The sequence below is a fragment of the Clinocottus analis genome, unplaced genomic scaffold (assembly GCF_023055335.1).
Source record: "Clinocottus analis isolate CAN_PGR_092001 unplaced genomic scaffold, fCliAna1.0.p SCAF_3, whole genome shotgun sequence".
NCBI lineage: Eukaryota > Metazoa > Chordata > Actinopteri > Perciformes > Cottidae > Clinocottus > Clinocottus analis.
The window spans coordinates 950,666-975,000 of NW_027176042.1; the positions used below are offsets into that span (position 1 = coordinate 950,666).

At 42.7% G+C, this 24,335-nt stretch overlaps 2 protein-coding genes across 6 annotated transcripts in view; one reads left to right on the forward strand and one right to left on the reverse strand.

The window, feature by feature from the left end:
• Positions 1–235: 235 nt before the first annotated feature.
• On the forward strand, positions 236–11,360 carry lrrn2 (leucine rich repeat neuronal 2). The gene is made up of 2 exons (XM_068594846.1): positions 236–502; positions 7,169–11,360. The coding sequence occupies exon 2, from the start codon at positions 7,552–7,554 to the stop codon at positions 9,850–9,852; it is 2,301 nt and encodes a 766-aa protein (XP_068450947.1). The 5' UTR covers positions 236–502; positions 7,169–7,551; the 3' UTR covers positions 9,853–11,360.
• A 1,017-nt stretch (positions 11,361–12,377) lies between these two features.
• The window catches only part of elmo2 (engulfment and cell motility 2), a 22,787-nt gene continuing 10,829 nt past the window's right edge, over positions 12,378–24,335 (reverse strand). For 3 of the 5 annotated variants that reach the window (XM_068594848.1, XM_068594849.1, XM_068594847.1), the window contains 13 exons: positions 21,934–21,969; positions 21,541–21,591; positions 21,161–21,283; positions 20,687–20,806; positions 20,471–20,575; positions 20,280–20,388; positions 19,355–19,491; positions 17,260–17,423; positions 17,057–17,169; positions 16,837–16,944; positions 16,647–16,729; positions 16,485–16,562; positions 12,378–15,442 (listed from right to left, as the gene is read on the reverse strand). In XM_068594848.1, the coding sequence (XP_068450949.1) occupies positions 15,242–15,442; positions 16,485–16,562; positions 16,647–16,729; positions 16,837–16,944; positions 17,057–17,169; positions 17,260–17,423; positions 19,355–19,491; positions 20,280–20,388; positions 20,471–20,575; positions 20,687–20,806; positions 21,161–21,283; positions 21,541–21,591; positions 21,934–21,969 (1,428 nt within the window). In that variant the 3' untranslated portion in view covers positions 12,378–15,241. The remainder of the gene's footprint in view (positions 15,443–16,484; positions 16,563–16,646; positions 16,730–16,836; positions 16,945–17,056; positions 17,170–17,259; positions 17,424–19,354; positions 19,492–20,279; positions 20,389–20,470; positions 20,576–20,686; positions 20,807–21,160; positions 21,284–21,540; positions 21,592–21,933; positions 21,970–24,335) is intronic. The other 2 variants (XM_068594851.1, XM_068594850.1) reach the window with 1 other exon arrangement.

Consider the following 24,335-nt stretch of genomic DNA (forward strand, 5'->3'; position numbering starts at 1 on the left):
CCTATGTGATCTATGACCTGGCAGTGTAAGCAGGTCTTACATTTGTAGATTATGGCAAAAACTTAAAACTAACAGGCCAGCTGGAGCCAAAGAAAACTTTGCATGTGTTTTTTCTTTGGCTCGTGAAACAGGAAAAGAGTAAGAAGGAGAGAGTGAGAGATGAGAGGAACAGAAGCTCTGCTGCAGAACACACCTCATCTCCATTTTAGCTGGAGGGAGAGAGGGAGAGAGGGAGAGAGAGAGAGAGAGAGAGAGAGAGAGAGAGAGAGAGAGAGAGAGAGAGAGAGAGAGAGAGAGAGAGAGAGAGAGGGATTCAGTCTGTGCCAATTTATTCTTCGGCTCCAGTGACAAGAGGAGAGATGGGGAAGTGATATTTCAACAACCGTGTGACTGAAAAAAAAAAAAAAAGACATCCCGGCCACTTGAGGTATTTGCAAAGAAAGACAAATGAAGAAAGGAAGAAACGACGGAGAGCGATGTAGTCGGTCGTGCTTCATCTGCGGTAAGAAACCTGACGTTTGTTAATGTGAATTGTTTCAGCAAACAGATTGCAGCACTCACACGGCCATGCAGCAGCTGTGGACGCGTGCACAGCCGCTCTGAGTGGAAGCAGTGTTGATGCAAAGGTTTCGGTAGCAGGTACACAGGTGTGTGAAGACGCTCGAGGGTCTCTGGTACTTAAACGTCATAAGTTTGTCCGTACGTGTTTGTGTGCATGCAGGAACAGATTCGGCTGAAGGGCAATGCGTCTGTTTTTGAACATTATTATTTATGTTAGGATCTGCATCCAGCACCTCTCTCTCTCTCTCTCTCTCTCTCTCTCTCTCTCTCTCTCTCTCTAGTCCGCCCTGTTGCAGTGTCTCTCTGTGTCGTAGGTGCACAGCACAAACAAACCCCTTTTACATGAATGGTTTGATTCATATAAGCATATGTTTCTACTCCAAAGTTATATTCTCCTTTAATCTGTGAGAAAATGTTGGTAGAAAAGCTTTTCTCCGGCTCGATGTGTCAAAGAAAAGTGGCATGTTTAACTTCTGCAGAAGCATTCATTTGACTAGTCTGAAGTAACGCAGACCTTTAACTAATGTTTGCCGATGAGATGCCATTGACTCCCTGACAGTTGATCATAAGAGGATGGAGACCAAATTCAATCTAGAATTACACAGCAGAAGATACACTGATATTAAAAAGTAAAAAAGATCTTTAATGTAGTATAAAAGAAGTTGTAGGGTTTTAACACACTGTATTCAATGGTTTTCCTCTCTTGTATCACGGTGTTAAGGGCTCCACTATGAACAGGAACATGCATGTGTCAAGGGAAGTGAGGTGCTCAAACGAATGAAAACCTGTGAGTCCTGAAACTGTAATGAAGTGGAAAATCCTTTTAGATTCGTTGTTTTCTCGGCTGCCGTCGAGGGGACAGGTAGATAGTTGATAATGGAGGTTGAGCTGATTCGTCCAGGTATAGGCTGTGTGGGTGAGTGTGTGGGAGGGAAACAGAACCATGTACATGTATGGAGACGCGTGTAAGTCCAGCAGAACGACATCTTCTAAAGGCAAGAACAAATGTTTCATGTCAGCATCAGTTGGGTCCCGAGACTCTGAGGGACTGGAGTCAGAAAGAAGTGAGCTTTGTAGCTACAATTTTATACATTTCTTAAAAAACTATTGTGTGTCCGACAATGTTATAGGAATGCAATGTTTTTTTTAAAAAGAGTTTGCAAAATGGATGAGCTAGTTAGCGAGCTTTATGTTAGTACGGGTATACAAATCAATATACATACAACTGATTGATAGATTTTAGTTAAGCACTTGCTAAGAAAATGTATGAGAAATGGGGTTAAAAGGCAAGAAAGTTTCAGTAGAATTAGATGCAGTCACTATTTCTATTTAGGTCACACTTTCCCTCAGCAACTTAGATCCTGTAACTATTTACGAAGTCTTTAAGAGAAAAACAAGTTCTTCCTCAGCATGTCGACTTCAGATTTTGGATTAAGGTCAATGCAGCTTTGTCTGGTTTTTGTTATTATTACTCATCTTTGTATGGCCCGGGGTAATAATATGTGCGCTATTGTGTAGTTATACTAAACTTTCAACAAGATCTGAGTCGGAAGTCTCAGGGGCGTAATAAGAGCAAAATATTCATCCTGTTTTGTCGAGAGGGAAAAGACTGTGGACAGCTGCGAGGAGACAGAAGAAAGTAGTCGCTGAGTCATGCGGATCTGTTTCACACTCCTGCTCTGAATAGTATACAAAATCCTTTGTATACACACATCTACACACAGTGTTGGTTTTCTGGAAACCAGTGGCGGGCCGTGGAGTTTCTACCTGTGCCTTCAGTGGCACTGCGCCTCCCCGACCTCCACCCGCCGGCCCCGAGCTAACAGCGACCGCTAGTTAGCTTGCGAGCTAACAGCAACCACTTGTTAGCTATTGAGCTTGCGAGCTAACAGCGACCGCTTGTTAGCTATTGAGCTTGCGAGCTAACAGCAACCGCTTGTTAGCTATTGAGCTTGCGAGCTAACAGCAACCGCTTGTTAGCTATTGAGCTTGCGAGCTAACAGCAACTGCTTGTCAGCTTGTGGGCTAACAGCGATCGCCTGTTAGCTTGTGAGCTTGTGAGCTTACGAGCTAACAGCGTGCTAGCAGGTGAGATGCGCCGCTGGACAGGGAGGATAGCAGGTCCAATGTTGTACAGCATCCAAAGGGAAGGTCTGCAGCTGCTGCTTCTTCTTCTTTAAGTTTAAATGGCGCGGATGTGCATGAACAAAACAAGCTAATAGGGAAAAATACCTATAATACATGTAGTGTATTTGTGAAAAACAATAAAATGTATAACTTAGTGATTCTGTTCGGCCCGCCACTGCTGAAAACACAGAAAACACCAAGAGCTTTTGAGAGAAAATTACAAAAAAAAACGGGGCTGTGGGCATCAAAATGAAATGAGGAGTCCATTTATTGAGCTTATGAAAAGATGAGAGAGAGGAGATGAATGTGAAAAGTGGGTGATTAAGAGTAAGAGGAGCCCCAGAAGGTAACTGTGTTTTTAATGCAGCGCTTGATAACATGCAGCACTGAGAAAATCCCTCGCTTAGCGCTTCTCACACATAAACTGCATGGTGTCTGAATGTTAATCGTTTTTCTCTCTATTTTATTAACTGTGCCAAATTTAATCTGTTGATTTTTTTCCACTTGTTGTTTGGGGGGGAAACACTTGCTAAGCATCTCGCCGCACCTTCTCCTCATCCGCTTACGGACGTTACAGCCTGCGGAGTCGTACATTACTTCCTGTTAGTCGTGTTGTATCACACCAGCTGCCACGACGGAACGACGACAAAGGTTAAAAGTTCATCTCATGAAAACTTAATTCATAATCACAACTGCACTACAGAAAATGGACTGATTAAAAAGTAAATACAGCTTTTTGATGTTGGTTTCCTCAGTCCAAAATTATCTTTACCGGCCACGTGTGTGTGTGTGTGTGTGTGTGTGTGTGTGTGTGTGCACATATATGTAATTTGACTCTGGTTACTCATTGCTCATATACAATAAACAAGATAAATATTTTTTTTTAGAAAGAAAACTGTGTTCTTATCAACTGATACACAGACAAACAAATTACAGAGAAAATCTCTAAACACTGAGGCAGAGGCAGGCAGGAAGAGATGTTTCCATAGCAACTCTGCAGCGAGCCTTCTCGGGCTGTGTGATAGTGTGTGTTTGTCATGCACAATAGCAATATTGCATAATGGTAGTGTGTCCCACGGACAAAAACTTTCAGAGCACAGCAACAGCAAAATGTTACTCCGCCAATGTCGGCTCAATTACAAGTAAACTTAAATAAAACGATTTAAAAAAAAAAAAAAAGCAGAAATCACAGTGTGGGCGGGCACAAAATAAATAATAATAAACCATCAGAATTAGACCTTCTTGAATGCATCATAGCTAATTCACGCCAGGTTTATATACTCCATCATGAGAGGAGGCACTAACAAAACAAATATTAACAGCATCTCATATCACACACACACACACACACACACACACACACACACACACACACACACACACACACACACACACACACACACATAGCTGATGGAGGCAACAGCGTCAATAGTCAAAAGTATGAATGGAGGTACAACAGCGCTCAATTCAATTCAGTTTATTTTTTATAGCCCAAAATCACAAATGACGATTTTGCCATCCACACCACATCCGCGTCCCGGGATCTCACACGAGCCCAGCAACTTTAAATAAATACACTTTGGCACGGCGGCCACGTAAACCACATCCACACACAAACACACACACAGCTGGCAGATTTAGCATCATCAGCATAAAATCCAATTGTACACCAAACGGAAGCTATACCCAATGAACACTGACACTTAAAATAGGTCAGAAGTGTCCAAAATAGCTACTCTGATGATCAGAGCAGAAGACAACAGGGCTTGGTGTTGAACCCTGAATGATTTTAATAGTCTCCTCCAAAGGAGAGCAGGGACAAAGAGTTCAGTCTTTATGATGCCTTGATGCCAGTCTCCATCAAAATTACATCTGGAAAGAGTCTCCTGCTCCTCACAGTGTCTATTTGTGACAGAATGAAACAAACTGCCTGGTTTCTCCACGACTTCTTATCTCGACTTACATTAAAAGTAAGCTGCAGAAAGCAGGCCTCTGTTCCTTTGTGCAGTGCGCCAGTGTTGTGGTGTCATCTAGCGAACCTCAGGTAAATGCATTTGCGTGCTCGTAGTAATTTATGTGGAAAAAATCAACACGTAGAAAATAAACACAGTGGGGTATTTATTTAAAATGTATGAAGTATGAGCAACCACGACGCATTTGGCTGTACGCTGAGTGCTGCACTGATCGTCTGCCAGCAACACATCAGCTCTGTCATATAGTCTAAAAGAAGCAAGAAACAATAAATGTTGTACTTTTATTGGTCATGATTGTGCACAAGCCGGGAATGATTAAGCCGAAATGTTTGGCTGAACACAACTGCATTACGTTGGAGCGTTGGATTGTCTAATGTGTCAGTCAGGGCATTAATATAATCATAATAATGTGAAAGATGACTCTCAAACAATACTTCTACATATTAGAAATTGTACAAAATTAGAGGCTGGATGTTCTTTTCAAGCTGTTGAAACTTAAAGTTGCTGTAACTGATATTTCATATAAACAATTCATCAAATCAGTCCCACAGTGTGTAGTGTGAAAGGTATCACTTGTAGTTTAAAACAAAGTATTAGCACCCTGCAGGGCCTGTCAGTGTGTTCCAGCTAATGTTGTGTTTTTACAACCTGTAACTTAAGCTAATTATGATTCACCCTCTTGTCGGCATAGTTTCTCTGTTTTCAGCAAAGATGCCGACCAAACAGCAGACGTTCAAAATGAGCAACTAGCTGTTAAACATAGTAAAGCATTTAGCAGCTACAGTACCAGATGTTCCTCTCGGGAACTGTTAGAGCGAAAAGAAGAGTGAACACTGGAAGGAAGATGTTACTCTATGTCTGCTGGAACCACATAACAACTTTATAAAGTGTTTACATGTTCTCGCTGGCCCAAATAAACAATTAATGTAGATTTAATCCAATTTTAAATACTGCTGTTTATTGGATGTTACTTAATTAATCAATAAGGGACGAGAGGCAGTACTGTATCGTCAATAATGTTCAGTTCAAGGGTGTTGTTAGGCAAACCCTTGAACTGTACATTATTGTATGGCTGAATAAACCACACCCCATGACTCGCTCTCAACCAATCAGAAGGCTTGATTTGATCTACCCGTATTATAATGGACTGTGACACGACAGCGAGGTTGTGCCATGCAATATAAATAACGTGAAACATTTTAATAAGGTCTGGATTGAAAACCAGTGAACACATCATTTGAGTGTTATTTAATAATACTGGAATCATATTTTATGATTTGATCGTTAAATACTACATTATGTTTATACGGGCTGCGCGTCGGGCCTAACAACACCCTTGAACAGTACATTATTGACGATACAGTACATTATTGACGATACAGTACATTATTGAAGATACAGTACATTATTGACGATACAGTACATTATTGAAGATACAGTACATTATTGAAGATACAGTACATTATTGAAGATACAGTACTGCCTCTCATCCCTTATTGCTTAGATAACAAGCGCGCAACCTTTTAGCTGGTACACACTGTACATTTATTGTATGAAGTATATCCTGACTTCCATGTGTAAATATAAAACCTGTAGACAAGAGCCGGTTGAGAGCTGTTACTCTGACACGCCTTTTCTTTTTCACACAACTGGTTTGCTAATCACTGAAATTAGCTCATTGCTGCCAAGTGTCTGCGATCCGTTAATGCGACGCTGTCGTACCACGCTCTGGATAACTGTCTGCCAACTGCGCCAAATGTAAATACTGATGTAAGTTGTGTTTGTGTCTCTCTCCATGTTGTGTGTGTGTGTGATTGTGTTCAAGCGGCAGCTACCTTCATGCAGTCTTACTCATACCAACCTTAAGTACAGAAGCTGATAATATAAAAGCTCCTGAGGGTCTTTTTGACTGTTACGCAATAAATACCATGTGTGGGATGCTGTGCTCTTGCACTGAACATCGAATGTGAAGCGCCGAAATGAAATATTAAAGTGCAACACGATCTCCTCACACTGAATATTTACAAATTTTCCTGAAGGCTGAAAGAAACCCTGGGAATTACAGCATCGCACTTTCCCCCCCTCCTTCTTTTCCTCACCGATTTTCTTTCGTTCAGTTTTCACCCCCATTTGTGTGTCATTACTCTGTCGCTGGCTAAATGTGCTCCTCCATTCAAGGCCAGAACTCCTTTAGGAAACTAAAAATCCCCTCTGCATGCTTTCTCTCCGTGCTCATCCATCTTCTTTCCTTCACTTCTCACTTGCAGCTGCAGAGCTTTTCTGCAAACTACATCCGTGAAAGCTCCATGTGACCTTGCCAAGACATCTCTTACATTTCAAATTGCACACAGATTTAGTTGAGAGTATGAAAAGAAGAGGCATAATGCTTAATATGTGTTTTAATAGACTAAAGCAAACAGCTGATTTTGGTTTGATTATATTAATTTCTATCTTTTTTCCTCACTCAATGTCTTTTTTTCTCTCTTGTTCTGTTTCTGACAAAACAGTGAGCCATCCCGCTGGGACCCATGAGTCCTCCACCTGAGGCCAGGATGTGAGATCGATCGTGTGACAACAAAGGCCGTCATCCAAGCTACAGCCGTCGCGCAGTCGCTGCTCTGCCACACATAAACTGTGGCTCTAAAGTGAACTTACACATGTCAGTTGTTTAGTTGTGTCTGACGATGCTGTCAAATGCTGCATTGCTCTTCAATCGATTTAGATTTTTTTAAATGACGACACTGAACCATCTGCTCTGCCTTCCACGGTTGGCACACACATCTTGATAACAGGACTTCACAGACATTTTCTGGTCCAGATGATTGATCTCACGTCCTAACAAGCTCTCCCCCCACCTCGTCTGAATCAGCTCCTGTGACCTGCGAGGATTATGAGGCCGACTTTAATGTTTCTACAGTCGCAGTGTCTCCTGTGTGTGTTGGTTGGCGTATGTGTGCCCAGCATTGTGGGCTCGCTACCTCACACGCTACCATGGCACGTCTCCTGCCCGGTGCGGTGTGTGTGTCAGATCAAGCCCTGGTTCTCCCCGGATTCGGTCTACCACGAAGCTCCCACCGTGGACTGCAACGACCTGCTCTTGACCAAGCTCCCTCTACCCATACCCCCGAACACACACACCCTCCGCCTGCAGAGTAACCTTCTGTCCGAGCTCAACACCGCGGCGCTGCACGGACTCGCCAACCTCACCGACCTCGACCTTTCCCAGAATCGCTTCAGTCATGTGAAGACAATAACTCAGAGCTACTCCCTGCCCTCGCTGCTGTCTCTACACCTGGAGGAAAACCATCTCAGTCGACTCCCGGAGGCTTCCTTCTCCGCACTTCCGGCCTTGCAGGAGCTCTTCCTCAGTCACAACAACTTACACTCGATAGCACCCGGAGCCTTCGCCGGTCTGGACGCCCTGCTGCGTCTGCACATCAACAACAACAGACTCACCACCGTCGACCCTCGGTGGTTCAGGGCTTTGCCCCACTTGGAAGTCCTCATGCTCGGCGGAAACCCTGTGGAGGCCCTGCCTGAGCGGGGCTTCCTGGCCCTGAAATCCCTCCGGAGCCTTGTCCTCGGTGGTATGGGTCTGAGAGGCTTGGCTGAAAAAGCACTGGAAGGGTTGGACGGCCTCGAGAGCCTCTCCTTCTACGATAACCTGCTGACAAAGGTTCCCACTCAGGCCCTGATGAGAGTTCCCGGATTGAAGTTCCTCGACCTCAACAAGAACCGCATCAAACTCATCGAGACGGGCGACTTCCGAGACATGGTCCACCTGAAGGAGCTCGGCCTGAACAACATGGAGGAGCTGGTGTCCATCGAGAGAGCCGCGCTGGAAAATCTTCCGGAGCTAACGAAGCTGGAGATCACCAACAACCCGCGACTCTCCTACATCCACCCGCAGGCTTTCCTCCAGCTGAGCAGGCTGGAGAGCCTAATGCTCAACTCCAACTCCTTGAGCGCACTGCACCGGCACGTCATGCTCTCCCTGCCGAGTCTCCAGGAGGTCAGCTTGCACTCCAACCCGCTGCGTTGCGACTGCCTGTTTCAATGGGCCGCCGAGGAAGCCTCGCACCCTCACGGCGAAGACGCACAAAGAGAGAGACCTCGGACGGTGCGTTTCATCCAACCCCAGGCCACGCTGTGCTCCGAACCCCCAGAGCTGAGAGCTCGCAGGGTGAGAGAGGTGTCCTCCAGGGAGATGTCGGCCTCGTGCCTCCCCATGATCCCCACCAGCTCCCTCCCTTCCTACGTCGGGGTGAGAGAAGGAGGAAAACTGGTCTTGCACTGCCGAGCTCTGGCGGATCCACAGCCTGAACTGTACTGGGTGACTCCCTCTGGGCTGAGACTCGGACCTGCACCGAACCGCCCGTCCAAAGGTCTGTCGGCTGCTGCTCCTTGCCACAGTCTGGACGCATCCGAGGGATTCAACCACACGTCCAACGTTTCTCCCAGCCTGCCTCAAGACGATACTCCCTGCAATCCCTCCAAACACTTCCGGCTACTGCCGGAAGGAACCCTGGAAATGAACAAGGTCACCTCCAGCGAGGCAGGGTTGTACACCTGCGTGGCGGAGAATGCACTGGGCGCAGACACACGCAGCGTTACTGTGGGTGTGCATGGCAGAGAAAAGAAAAGAAAGAGGGGGATGGCTGCCAGTAAGAAGGGATATCAGCTATTCAGCAAAGACGCCAGGTTGGAGGTGAGGGAGGTCGGACGACACTATGCTATCCTGTCCTGGCAGAGCGGGCGCAACCTCCCTTCAACTCGTCTATCCTGGCAAGCCATTTACTCAAACGCGCACACGCCCACGTACACCACACGCATCCTAGCCGGTACTCAGAGCTTCAACCTGACCCACCTGCAGGCAGAGACGTTTTACCGAGTGTGTCTACATTTGGGGATCAGCGAGGGCGCCAGCAGGAGATCAGGAGAGAGCAAAAAGCCTCAGTGCGTTTCGTTCAGGACGAAGGATGCCCCCGAGCCTCAGCCCGGCCTGCAGCTGAGCCCCGAGCTGACCTCCACGGCATTCACGATATTGCTGCTCGCGATCATACTGCTGCTGCTGGCGGGCCAGGGCTGGGACAGTGAGCCGGGGAAAGCCCCCAGTCCCATCCTCCAGGAAATGAGAAGTCCCAATCCTCCGATCATCAACCAAAAGACAGAAGGAAGCAAGGCACCTTAGCCCGAGCAAAGCGAGGAACTGCTTTAGATAATTATGTTTGCGCACATTCAAAGCCAGACATCAAACATATACAAAAGGTCAAATACGGCCGAGAATTTGTGAATCACAGAAGAGAGCGGTCGTAGATCAGAGCGGTGGTGCAGGAAGAGATTTGTATTTATTTTATATACAGTATAAAGTATATATTGACATTGTCTGTGTGTGAATATGTGTTGTAAAGAATGCCTAAACCCTGAGCAGGAATATATAAAGGTGGACAATCATACTCCTGCAGCACAGTGACTAAACACAGGAGAAACTAATGAGTCCGAGCTGCCGATGACCACCGGACTGAAACTACAGACAACCTGATTCAATCCAGGGGCGTGTATTTGCAGGGGAGAGCAGCTCGGACCTGCAGGGTATTTGTCATGTTTCCTGTCGACACGTTCCACAGACTGACTTCTTTCTCCAAGCAGATGAACGTCGGATACAGAATTAAATGCTTGCATTGATGTGAGCAACCCTTTTGCTCAGCTTTCAGTCCCTTGGACTGGGTCGTCCATCTGGCAGTATTAACACAGTAGGCTCATCCTGACAACCCACATCTTCTTTCAGCATCAAAGTGATCTAAAAGTAATTGTGTTAAATTCTATTTTGAGCTGTTATTCAATAAAATCGTTTTTGTTTACACAATGTTACTGTTTATGTGTTCTGTGAGTTTTCTTGCCGCGCACTCAAGTTGTTCTTAAAAGATTGTAGTGATAAAAACATCGATTTATTACAATTACGTGTCCTGATTATCTATTTGCTTAAAGCACGAAAGCTTTTGTAGGTCAGATATGTCAAATTAATTTGCAATTGTTGATGTTTTCCTCCGTTAGCTTTACACCTCTGCCTAAACCCTGCAGTAAGTCAGTCTTTAATAACAAGAAAATGTTATTCTAAGTGGTTGAAAGTACATTTAATCATTGATTGACCATAGACACGTTTATACTTTGACTCCACAACATTTCAGAGGCTAATATTAAAGCTACTGCACTATGTGTCTGACAGCTTAAAATATACTACTAAGTTGCTCCAAACATAAAAGAAATAGCTTCAATTTGGCTAACTACGACACTAAAATGCTCCTTTACTTATAATTAATCATCCCTTCTATGAAATGTTTATATGACAATGGCAGCAGCCCTTTGCCTCCATAACGAGGGCGAACATCTGTTTGACACCTTTGGCTGAATAAATGCTGAACCTTTATTTAAAGAGGTATTTTTACACTGTGATCTATAGGCACCTGTAAATAAAAAGTAGAGTCGCTGTTACTCACCAACACTACACTGTGTGTGTGTGTCTTTTAGCTGTGATGAATCTGTTGTTGTGTTGTTGTTATTTCTCTTCTAAAACTCAAACTCTTCCATTATAGATCTAAATATATTTGAATGGATGTGGTTGAATAATTCCAGGTTGAACCAAAAAGATAAAAGAAGATATTTTCATTAAAAAAAAAACTGTATATAAAGACACATTTCCATTTGCGTGGACAATAAAGATGTCTGATTTAATCTAGTTAGACTCTGTATTTATTCACACAAAACAATACATTTTCTTCAATAAGGCAACACAATACTGTATATACATACAATGATCTATATGTAAACCATAATTTGATTTTATGTTGTTATTTCTTAGCGAACAACATCGTTCTTTACGATCACTAGCAAGTGTAAATAAATAGTTTAGCAAGTCATGTAAAAGAGTACCGAGTCATACTGTTAGTACATCCAATGCAACAATCCTTTACTCACTGCGGCATTTTGTCAATATTGATATATTTTAGCTGCAGTTTGACGACTTCATGGAATATAAAATAACCCTTTTTGAGCAGTAAAAGGGGCCCCGTGGAGTTTTCTTATCAACAACCAAAATATGTGTACATTCAGCGTTGCTCACTAAAACTACTGTGTCTCCTTGAGGTCTCACAAACGTGCCATAAAACATGTGCAGAGTGATTTTAAGTATTTTACATCTAGTATTGTTAACATCCATCTGGAACAGCTTTGCAGACTCCATCTACTACACGCTGCCTTTTTCCTGGAGCTTCGCAGCGTTTCTTGGTGAACTACCACCCCCTGCTGATCGGTGTCGTGAAACAAAAATCGGCAGGAATTTGCGCCGCGTGTGCGTCCTGGTTTGCGAGCTGCACAGAACGGGGACCCACTTCAAGAAAAGACGTCTCAACGGCACGACTAGAGGGCTAAAACTCCACAGGGAACTTTTACAATCTCCAACATCAGTTAAAAAAAAACCCCAACAGAAAACATTATTTAAAAAAACAAACGACTAACTTCAAATATATTCCTTTTTCCACAAACATCATCAACAGTAATGGCATTTTTCATTATTCCCCATTAGCATTATAAGATACATGAACACTGACATCATCATTGGGTGCTGGAGTGGGTGTCATTATGGAACAATATGAGGTGCTTGTACTTTGAAATGGTTGTGACTTGAAGACCTTTCCTTTTTTTATGTGTGTGTGTGTGTGTGTGTACGTGTGTGTGTGTGTGTGTGTGTGTGTGTGTGTGTGTGTGTCCTTCCACAGTCATTGGCATGAATGCATTGTACTGTATTGTATTGATGCTGTTGGTTCGGTACCCGTCCTCTTCACAGCTGATAAGATTGTACAATCATTTACAAAAATATAATTCTATTCTGCATTAACAAGTGACAGTAGTGATTAGTACTGGTTAGAACAAGTGAATAAAATACACAAACCAAATGGCACTATGGAAATAAGAACACATCAAGCAATAGTCCTATAACTGATACCACTGCATACAAAGCACAGAGGACCGTCTGCTCCAGCGATGCACGAGCTGTTGACCTGCTTCCATTCACGCAGGGTCTTGTTTCTAAAAACAGAGCTGCTCTTTCGGCCCGTTTCCTCGTGCAGTGTGCCAGAAAAGTCTAAAAATCAGGCCTCAAAACCGCCGATGGACTCAAACACAAGGGGAATCAAACACTGTTGCTGTGTGAGGCGAGTTTGTGTAGCTGGAAAGAAACAGCAACTTGTCACTATCATCGTACCAAACATGGTAACACAAACCTAACTTAGAATTTATAAGCAGTATATAAACATTTAATGTGTGTTAACTCCTCCTGTGAAGCATATAACTGGTGTATTAGCAGTCAATCAGTTGAAAACATAAAATACTATGTTTTAAGTAGTTTTTAACTCGTGCACCCTGCAGGTAAAAGGTTTTTTAACACACTGTAAAGTTGTTATACTCTAACAATATTTGACGATATATGACTGTGAATTATGTTAAACTGTTTTGCTTTCATCAAACACTGAGTTAACCTTTTGGAAACCGTGTGAAATTCCTCCCGCTCCCATTTTAAGTCCCAGCATGCCCCATTCAGACAATCTTTTGGCTTAAAATGCGTCATATTTTTCCATTTTTGAACTGAACGACACAGTTTTTAGACTGAAACTTCTTCCTAACAGGACAAGACTTTGTTTAATTGTGATTGTTGATGCAGATTCTGATTCGTTAGGTCCTAATCTTTCCAAAAAGGTGTCTTATTGACGCTCCAGGAGGCTTTTTTGGTGAATCTGGCTTATATCATGCTGGATGTTCATAGTTAATATCAAAATATCTTTTAAGAGTGTTTTTTTTGCAGATATACATTTTTTTCCCGAGACTTTGCTGAACAAATACATACAATAAACACAAGAATTGGAATTAATTTGGGATCCTACGATGACTCAAACACAGGGGAAAAGGGAAAGATTGGTTCCACAGTTTACACACCAGTCATGAATGCTTCATAGGAGAAAAACATTCATGAACACTAAATATAATGTTTAATAAACCATTCATGTACTGCTTATAAATGCTACTTTGACCCAAAATACAAGATAACTTTGACTAATAAGGCAACACAGTGACTATAACTCAACAAAAAAAAGGGTAATTCATGTTTTTTTTCTTTTTAAAGAGTTGGATGTTAGAGCTTTGGCCACGATTTGTATGAAATATACCTTCCATCTCTCAGCGTTAACAATTTACACCACACCTGAAATACGCACACACAAATACACACTACAGACAGGTAAAGTCTGCAACGGTGTCTTCACACAACATGCTTGAACAGTTTTAATTCAACGGGATACGAATATCTAACTCACGGTTTCACCAGCGATAAAAAGATACGTGTAAGTCTGAGGAGAGAAAGATTGAAATGATCTGAAGCAGCGTCAATGTTCGATAAACAGAAGCTGGATGAAATATATATGCTGCCAGGAAGAGTGCAGAGGAAACTATTAGTGTATTAATTGATAAATTGATGGACAGCCAATCAATCTGCAAAGATATTGACAAACACTTATTAGTTTACTTCTTGTTTTTTTTAAGAAAAAGGCAAAAATAAACTGGATCCACCTCCTCACAAGTCATTATTTGCTGGTTTTCTTTTGTCTTCATTAATACCGGACTGATTTTGTCGGGATTTTTTTTTAACATTAGTCATTCCCGAGAAATTAATTCATCAAGTTAACATAAAACATTTATGCTAACTCACTTATTTTATTTCATAGATCAAAGGATCAATCCCTAATTGTTAGTTGCAGCCGTGGGCTGTTGTGTCCCAGTGTGATAAACATGATAAAAAGTAACAAGCACATATTATCCTTGCACCTTATCTGTTGAATAAGTAGGTTTTTAACTCAATTTTAGCACATTTGCTTTACAATACTGGTGAAATATCTCCTCGGCGGCATAAGGAGGATGTTCTGATTCTGTCCTTTCACCAGAAACATGTTCAAAACCTCCTCACAGCGACGATCCCGCCCACCAAAGTGACTTTGAGCGCGACGCTGGCTGAGTCATTCCAGTGTGTGAGTGTGTGAACTCGCTGCTCTGTCATGTCGGATCAAACGTCCTTCATATGCAGGGATGGACCCAAATAAAAGGGTTTTAACACCGGAGTGGCACTCACTTCGTCTTCTGTTGTATTGACACAGTTTGACTAAAATATACTAGATTAAAGCCTCGTCTGCAGATCTGCATTCCCCATTAGGCACACTTTTTAGGCAGCTTTATACCTTTAAATAGCAAAGAATGGGGAGGCGTTGCCTGGAGACTGCGCTGATGAAAGAGCTCCACACTCACAGGAGTAACTGCTCTGAAGTGGACCCTGACCTCCGACCTCCCTGTGAAGCGATAAAACACACTTCTCCTTCACGCAGCATCACACACACGGACAGAGAAGTCTCCAGCGTTGTGGAACGTTAAAAAAAAAGTATTCAAAGTAACTTTTCTAGGTGCAAATATATGCAGCTAAATTCATCATCCTTTACAAACACACATACACACACACGCACGCGCACACACACACACACATCTCAGCTGTAGTTGTAGGTGAAGTTATAAGAGCTGGGCTCCTTCGGGACGGGGGGCGGGGCCTCCGGGATGGTGATGTTCTCAAGGTCGAGGAGGCGGAGCTTCATCTCCATGCTGATGAGAGTATCCAGGTCGCTGCGCGTCAGGTCGCTGCCCATCTCTCGGCCGAGCAGCGCACACAGCCCGTCGGTCCAGATGCAGTACTGCGCCGGGGAAACACCACAGAGGTCACAGAGGTCACAGAGGTCACATGGTGCAACAGAGGTCACATGGTGCAAGAGCTCGATTGATTGGACGTCCATATTCATGGGTGATATGGTTTGAAATTTAAGTTGCGTGGTTCTGACTGACACACACTGTATTGATGATAAGCAATATGTTAATATCTAATAAGGCCATATCTTTTTTTCCACTTTCTAAAGATTTGGCAAGATTATATCAGGGTTCATACACATTTTGACAGATAGATTTCCATGACTTCAAACCAAATTTCCAAGACCAAACATGTCGTAAAATGTGTGTGTAAACGGTAAAAAGTGATAAAAAGTAGTATTTAAACTAACAATGAGGATTCAAAGCATACAGTAAATGAATGAGAGACAATAGTTTGATTAAAATAATAAACATTTATAGATATAGTATGCCTGTTTATATTTTGAGCCGTTTTCTTTTAGAAGCATTTTCATTATTTCAAACTCAGACATGAACATACAATATGTATATTACACATCTCCATGACCTTTCCAAAACTTTTGATAGTTTATTATTTTTTCGTGACTTTTCCAGTTATGGAAATAACCATTTTAAAATGCTGTGACTTTTCCAGGTTTTCCATGACTGTAAGAACCTTGTTCTATTTATTGTAAATTATTTTGGCCAGAATAATAATGTGGTAAAAATATGATATGACAGTTGCTCCCTGTGCGCTTTCCTCCTGATTAAATGCAGAGATCATGTATGTGTGTGACTATTAAAATAAGGTTGAAGGTGGTAACACAAATAATGCAAAGACTGAGCTTTAAAGTTAAAGCAGCAGCATTAATAACTTTTTGTCCACACTGACATTTTATAGCAATATTGTTAGCAGTTGCCTGCTACATTTATTTATAGATGTGTTGCTGACCACCTGTTTGGATTTCCACCAAATCCTGAGGAACTAAATGTCTCTTTAACTGCTAAATGCTCCCGTTAAACACAATGACCCCTCGTTCCCGCAGCTTTACGCCTCGCTGTCGCTGAGCTCACCTCGTACTTGTTTGGTGCGACAAAATTGAGCGTCTCATCGGGGTCATAAAGGACGGAGAAAGCTAACTCCAGCACCTCCTGAGAGAAGCAAGCAACACACTCAGTGACAGCAAAGCATGAAAGAACAGCCACGTGACGAGAAGATGCATAAACTCACAGTACCTTGTTTTGTTTCAGAGCGCTTTTCTCCTTCATGTGAGGACAGTCCTTCCCGGTCACCACGGACTTGATGTCAGAGACGGGGACTGAGAGGAGCGTGTAGAGGAGTTCATTAAAGGTCAAGCTACTGGTGGTCTGCTTGACCATATGCCGTCTGATTGTAATGAACGTTTATGAGATAAATGCATCTTACTCTTGTCACTGAGCAGCTCAAAAGGCACTTCGCCCTGAGGGGACTCGTCCAGGTCTCCGTAGTGCAGCACTTTGTGATTCAGCGAGAGTCTGCAGAACCAAAACTTCTCTGCAAAAGAGGCAGAGACACACAGACACACAACGCTTAGCTCCCGATCAACGGCAGCAGCGCTTGTACCCGAGCAGAGAGCAAAGTGATGGTATGGATACTGTGTGTGTACCTTGCCTTCGGCGGTTCCCCAGCTTGCGAAAACAGCTTCCCTCACACAGCCGGTTCAGCCGCTGCTGCTTGATGAGCTCCAAGATCTCTGGTTGGATTCTCTCCCGCAGCTCACTGGAGGACAAATACAGCATGAGCAACCTACAAAAGTTTAAACAAAAACACACAATACTGTACTACAGTGTGTGTCTTTATCACGCTGACATGATGGGAGGAGACTGGAAGTCGTCCTGGCTCATCCTCTCCGACTGCCGCAGACGCAGGATCTCCGAATAGTTCAGGCCTCGCAGTTTGTTCTTCAGCTGGTCCAAAGACGACGGCTTCATGGCCAGAGCCCTGGTGATCTGCTCACGGACCACCTGCATCACCTGCACAGGGATACACACTACACACTGTTGTATCTGACTTGTTGAAGTTAGAACCACAATCAGAAACCGCTTATTTGTTTTCACAAACGAGGATTCTTCCTCGGCGGGAGGTGCAACATTAGACATGAGACGTTGGACGAGACAAACAACAATCAACAGTCAATGACAACAACAGCGCAGTGTGTATTAAAGTAAATTAAATATGACGTAAAGAAAAGTATGAGGGTGACCTGACGTCTCCTACGTTTTGCGCACACATACCAAATTCTGTCCTGCGTTTCCAGAACATTAGTAGAAAACTGAGTTTGCATCAGTTGTAGCCTCATAAAAGACGAAAAATGATCATCGCAAAACATTATTTTGTGGCGGGGGACTGTTATTCCACATGAATTATGCTTGTAGGTTGTACTGTAGTAAATGACAAACACACTGGGGCGTTGTTGAATTAAACATTTACAGATATTAGGGGATATTAAGCCTCCGATCACTGACATGTGTCCTGGTGAACATCCAGACAAAAAAAAAAGCTAAATGTTACTGCAGGTACCGGGAGGAGCGAGGAGGGAAATACCTGTGAAGCATGGCCGCCGTACAAAACACAGACCGACTCCCTATTTGACCCACTGCTCTCTCCCAAATGTCAGAGAACCATAATTTTACCATTCAGGAGCTCATAAGGCATTGAAAGGCGTGAATATTGTATGAAATGCATGAATATTTAAAAAAAGATAGTAGTTGGTCCCTGAAACAAGAGATTTCTTGCATGAGTAGTATTTTTAAGCAATACGGGACGAGAAGCAGTACTGTATCGTCAATAATGTGCTGCAAGGGTGTTGTTAGCAAACGGAGCAGCGTGTTGTTGTTTTATTATTATTATTATTATTATACAAGTATAGGCGACACATGTTTGGTAACTGGCAAGCTTAAAATGACCACTAACGGTTATTTTGAGTGCGCACTGATGTGTAACGCTGGTAAATGTAAACAGGTTGTACAGTATTTTATGGCTGAATAATGTACACCCCGTGACTCACTGTCAACCAATCAGAACGCTTGATTTGATGCACCCGTATTATAAAAAATGCAATAATCTGGAATCAAAATAGACAGCATTACCAATACAATTGTTGTGATTGTTAAATCTGCAGCTGTTTGTGTGTCAGTGTGACGCTAACTTTACACACAGCAGATGAATAAAGCTGCTGCTGGAGTTTCTAAATGAGCTCCTTTTGGAAACCGTGCGCGAAAATCATTTAAGTCCCAGCATGCCCCATTCAGACAATCTTTTGGCATTAAATACATAACATTTTTGCATTTTTGAACTGAACAACACAGTTTTTTGACTGAAACTCCTTCCTAACAGGACAAGACTTTGTTTTATTGTGATTTTTGTTGCAGATTCTGATTCTTTAGGTCCTAATCTTTCCAAAAAGGTGTCTTATTGACGCTCCAAGAGGCTTTTTTGAGGAATCTGGCTCATATCATGCTGGATGTTCATAGTTACCATCAAAATATCCTTTTAAAGTGATTTTTTTTTTGCAGATAAACATTTTTTTTCCAAGACTTTGCTGAACAAATACATACAATAAACACAAGTATTGGAATCAAAATTAAAAAAATTGGTTCCACAGTTTTCAACGTGTTAATATGAAGCATGACTCACTTTCATACTGAGCTGCATGAATCCCTCCTCCAAGATTCTTGGTTATGCAGTTTATTTATTCATCACTTTCGTTCGGGTCCTTCACCTCTTTTAAGTTCAAAAAGTTCCCGGCAGAAAAATTTCCATTTTATTCAAATAGATCTATAAACATCATATCCATAAGCAGCTCGGAGGCCGGGACGCATTGACAGCCGGGTCAAAGCACTGAATGCACACACACAGTATATACATATATGAATATGAATGTGAGAGCGCTGCAGTCCCAGACCTTATTGAAGTCCTCGGCCGTGGCCCTCATCTCCTTCCAGGTTTTATTGAGTAGCTGGATGCAGACGCAGAAGAACTCCTCCCACGCCCGGTCATGAGTGAAGAACATGGGGTGGTAGTCGTTGCAGCCCTCGTTAGCTGCACACAGTACACAACGTTGAGAAGAAAAAGTTAGCGTGAGAGGCATTTCCACACAGACACACACACACACAAAGGGTTGTCACGATACCAAAAGTAGGACTTCGATACGATACCTGCCATAAATATCACGATACCTACGATACGATACCGCAATATGATGCAATACTGGTATATTTATCTATAATGGCAGAAAATAAATCATTTGTATGGTTTCCTTTTTTACCAGCTTGTTTCTGCTCAGCTTGTTGAACACTTAACAAATGGCATTAATATTAGTATTAACAGCAAGATATTAATGAAAACTACATGGTGCCCTCAAAGCATTAATTATGCATGTAAGGGGTCACACCAGGCTCTTTAACGGCAAACGCACAGAGAAAGATTCACAAATATATTTGATTTACAAACACATTTCAGTGATTTATATAAACGTAAAAAAAAAGGCGAATATATTTCTGCGTGTGTATGTATTTGTGCGTGGATCTTTCTATTTGTTTGTGGATTTGTACGTATTTATTTGTGGATTGCACTGCATTTGTTTGTGAATGGCTTCACATTTACGGGTCGGCTTTTTGAGACTCACAGTCTGGAGAGCAGCCAAAAGTATTTTCAGATTTCATTCCGCCATCTTTTTTTTTTCCTAAACAAGCCCGAGGACGGTCGGCAAAAGCTCATGTACGCATGTCGAGAGTAACGAGAGTCGTACCGTGATTTGAAGACATTTGTTACCACGCCGTGCATCAACAAAAGCAGCTTCGCCTCGTGTCAAACGCAGATCTACTTACGCAATTCTCCCACTTGGAGAATCTCGCACAGCATGCGAGTGAGCTCGATGGCGCACCGGCCGAAGGGACACTCGTGCTTGTCCTCGCGGCTGCTGTTCTCCAGCACGATCTGCCGCGAGCGAGAAGACACGTTAGATGCGGCGAGGAGTTCGTTCGAGCAAAGGCGCGACGCGCGAGGCCGACAAACCCACCCTGATGTACGTGTCCTGGTGGACCTTGGCGAGGTACAGCATGTTGTCTAAAGCCAGCATGCCCGGAGGAGTCTGGGTGAAGTCCATGGCTGGATTCACATGGTTCTGCATTTGAAAAACGCAAATGATGAAGCAGTTTCTTATCCATTTGGATCTATTTGTACAGCTGGTTTACATGTTTCACAGAAGAAAGTGAGCTGTGCAGAGCAGACGCACCGTGAACCCCAGCATCTTGTAGTCCTTGGTGTACATGGCCTTCCTCTTCTCTGTTCCAGTGGGGTCGTTTTCCCCATCGAAAGCGATCCTCCGCAACTCAAAGATGATGTCTCTCTGAGCCTGAACATGTTATCAAAATACATGTTGATGCTTTTAACATCATAGCAGCAACATACTAATGTATTTGGGGGGGATTAAAGATCTAATGTCAGTGGAAAATAGATCAGATATTACATTTTTGCCTGTAGAACAAGAACTGTTTATGATCTAATCCTCTTTTCACACCTGCAAAGTTATTTTATCTGAGATTATTAAACCTTTAAAAGACACTGATCAACGTTTGATCAACCATGTTGTTGATTCAGACGTCTTGTTTTTCACATTAAAAAGGCATTTGTTATGTTTGTCATATATATGAATAGATTAAAGAGCATTATGGAAATGCACAAGCTAACAAACTATTTACATGTGTACCTGGTCATTTGGATCCATTTTGGTCATCATTCGTTCTTCTAAAAGGTTGAAGGTCAGAACCTGCAGGACGTACAGCTGATGTGCCATTTCTGCTTTGATGGGTCGATTTCCTCTGATGACGTGCTGATGAAAGAAGAGCTCACAGTCAAGACTAACGACCATCAAAGCCCAGCAAAGGATGGTCTCAAAGAAGACTACAATATTCTGTTTAAACGTCCAATGTTGGATTCAGCCACTAGTTTCAAACCCAACCCCTTAAAACGGCTCCAATCCTGCGTTCACACCCGGATATTTCTACTTAAGCAGAGCGTTAACTCTGATGTGCAGCTGTAAAAAGCCACAAGTACTTTCAAACTTTTCCTTTCCGATGCGATACTCACATTGAGGATGATGGATCGCAGGTGTTTCTGAGCCAAAGTGCTCGCCATTTCCTGAAGGGTGAAGAGATACGTTACTCTAAAACAAAGGGCTGATGAGGGAAGATGCTTTCTTACACTGCAAAAGCAGCCACTTCACCAAAGTCTAACTACAGCAAATGTACATTTTAAACAACTACAATGCAATGCAGAGGCTATATTCCCATCACTGGTTTGGAATTATTGTCGCTTCACACATTTTTAATCTGTCAACACAGTCTGTCTGCGGCTGCGGCTGCATGGATTACAGCGTAGAGCGGCTTTCCATGACACAGAAAGAGATGGGGAGTGAGGGAGGAGGAGGGCTGTGGGGATGCAGAGGACGGGGATGGGATGCTGAGGGGTGTGTGTACTCACGGTGAGGTGCTGCTCCAGCGGGTTAGTATACTCCTCCTACAGGTGGGAGGGAGGGAGGGAGGGAGGGAGGGAGGAGGGACGTGGGTGTAACAGTGATGGAAAAACAAAGAGCGCACAGACATGGACAATGAGATACAGGGATACATCACCGGCACAGCATGCAGCGAGATAAGAACACACACCACAACGCAATGTACAAATAAGAAGAAGTAGTCACGACATTTAGCTCACGTCACCGAATCAGACGACCACACACTTATTGGTTCATCTAACTGGCTTTGAAAGGATTTTACACTAAAGAGCAAAACATCACTGTGGTGTGCTGGCAGCCCCGTTAGCGTAGATGTTAATCATGTAACCGTAAATAAAAATATACCTGAGAGACAACTCATCATCAGATCACGACGTTTTAGACTGTCGCAGGATTTTATAACAAGACTCCTTCATTTGAACACGAGAAAACAAGATTTTATCAGTGCTACTGATCAGTTCAACAGTGTCAGACACACAGACGCTGTCCTGTGAGTCCCTCTGGTGTATTTATCTCAAAGAACTGACTCTGATTGCCCTCCAGTGGTCGACAGCAGCAGCAGGAGACGACTGCGAGTTCAAGGACGACTGTCTGCACACACTGCCGTCCTGCATTTTTCCATCAGCACTTTAAAAACTGAATACGGATTTATTTTGAGGATTTGAGGAACTTTGCATTTAGAGTTTTTGAATCCAAATATTACACTATAAACATGTTTTCAGTCTCAATTCAGCGCTACTAAAACAAACACATCTTTTCACAGCATCTGAAGCTCGAGTCAGTGACATGACATCATCTCACTGCCTCGTTGATGCTGCTGTTGTGTGACATTTGGACAAATTAAAGTGATCGATCCAAGTGTTTGGACTAATTATTAAAGACAGATAATCCAGCATGAGCAGCATTAATGTCAATCATTTGACTTGTGTTCTCTTTTTTTAACAAAAGATATGTCTTTTTTTTTTCCTCCTGCACATCCTCAGATCTGACTCGTGAAATTTATGGCAAATAGTTTGTTAGATATGGAAATCTGAGCTGGAAAAGTGGAAGTTTGTGATTGCAGAGATCTTGCCAACCAAAAACTATGACTGCCAAAAGTTTTTGTTTATTGTGTTGATCAAATTAAAAATAAAACCTTAGTTCAAATAGTAAATCTATGATATTTAAATGTCCTTATAATAATAAAGTGAGATTTTACTGTGATGTAGGTTGTAATTTGTAGGCTGTGTTTGCTTCCCCCTCATTTATTCCTGATATATTATGTTCCCCGGCTTGTTTCTCTATGGTAAAATGATAAAATACACACAAGTAACACGTACAAATCAAATTCCAACATGGCGAAACCATAATTATAAAGGAAACACACACGCAGGGCAAGTGACAATGTGTGAAACAGAATGAGACGATGCAGGACGCTCAGGCAGGAGAGATCACTGCCGACAGGATGAGGAACACACAGACGCCCAAAACACACTCGCTCCTCTGTCTTTGTGTGTTTAACTGTGCGACAAAGACACTGAAGAATCTGTTTTAATCAACTTAACCCTTTATAGGTCACTCATTGGAATACTTTGAAATTCAAATTCTCAACCCTAGAGCTATCGAAGGACAGAATAATACTCCTTTACTGTTGTGACAATAAAAAAAAAATATATTTTTAGGTAGAAAATGAGCATCCATTAAATGACCATATATGGTGCCTTGCCCGTTGAGTGAAAACAAAATATATATAAAAAAATGGAAGTAATAAAATAAGATAATCCTTTATTAGTCCCGTAGTGGGTTAATTACACGATTATAGCACACTTAGTAATATACAATAATCAAGTAATTTAAAAAAACAGTTATAAAAACAGTTAAGCGGAAGTGACCATGTATGGTTACTTGAACGATAAATGGTTGATGTCATATTTTTGTATATTTGGCTGGCATTGAGTCAAATAGAAACGAGCATTTTCTTGACTCAATATAGCAAAAAATAATCTGCGCTCTGCTGGGATCCGATCAAAGCGCTTTGTCTATTCGTCACAACCCGTCATCCCTCAGCCGGTCGACCTCGGTGAGCTTTTCTCAAATAGCTGCAGCCGAGCAAAATTGTGCAAACGTCAAAAAAAAAAGGGAAAAGGCGAAGCCTATTTTGAGTGAGCGTGTCATTACGGCGACGACTGTCAAGACGGAATCGTGACAGCCGGCAGACAGACGTCTTTGTTCGTGAGATTAGCTTCAGTGAGCGACCTCCCGCCGCCCCCGCTAGCAGCCGGAGAGAGAGACGATAGCTGCAGCTCCGACACCCAAGAAACATGCGACTGTTATGACTAAATGCCGTTTGTGTGCAGGTGGCCCGTTTCAGAGCGCAGTGTGAGGATGCAAC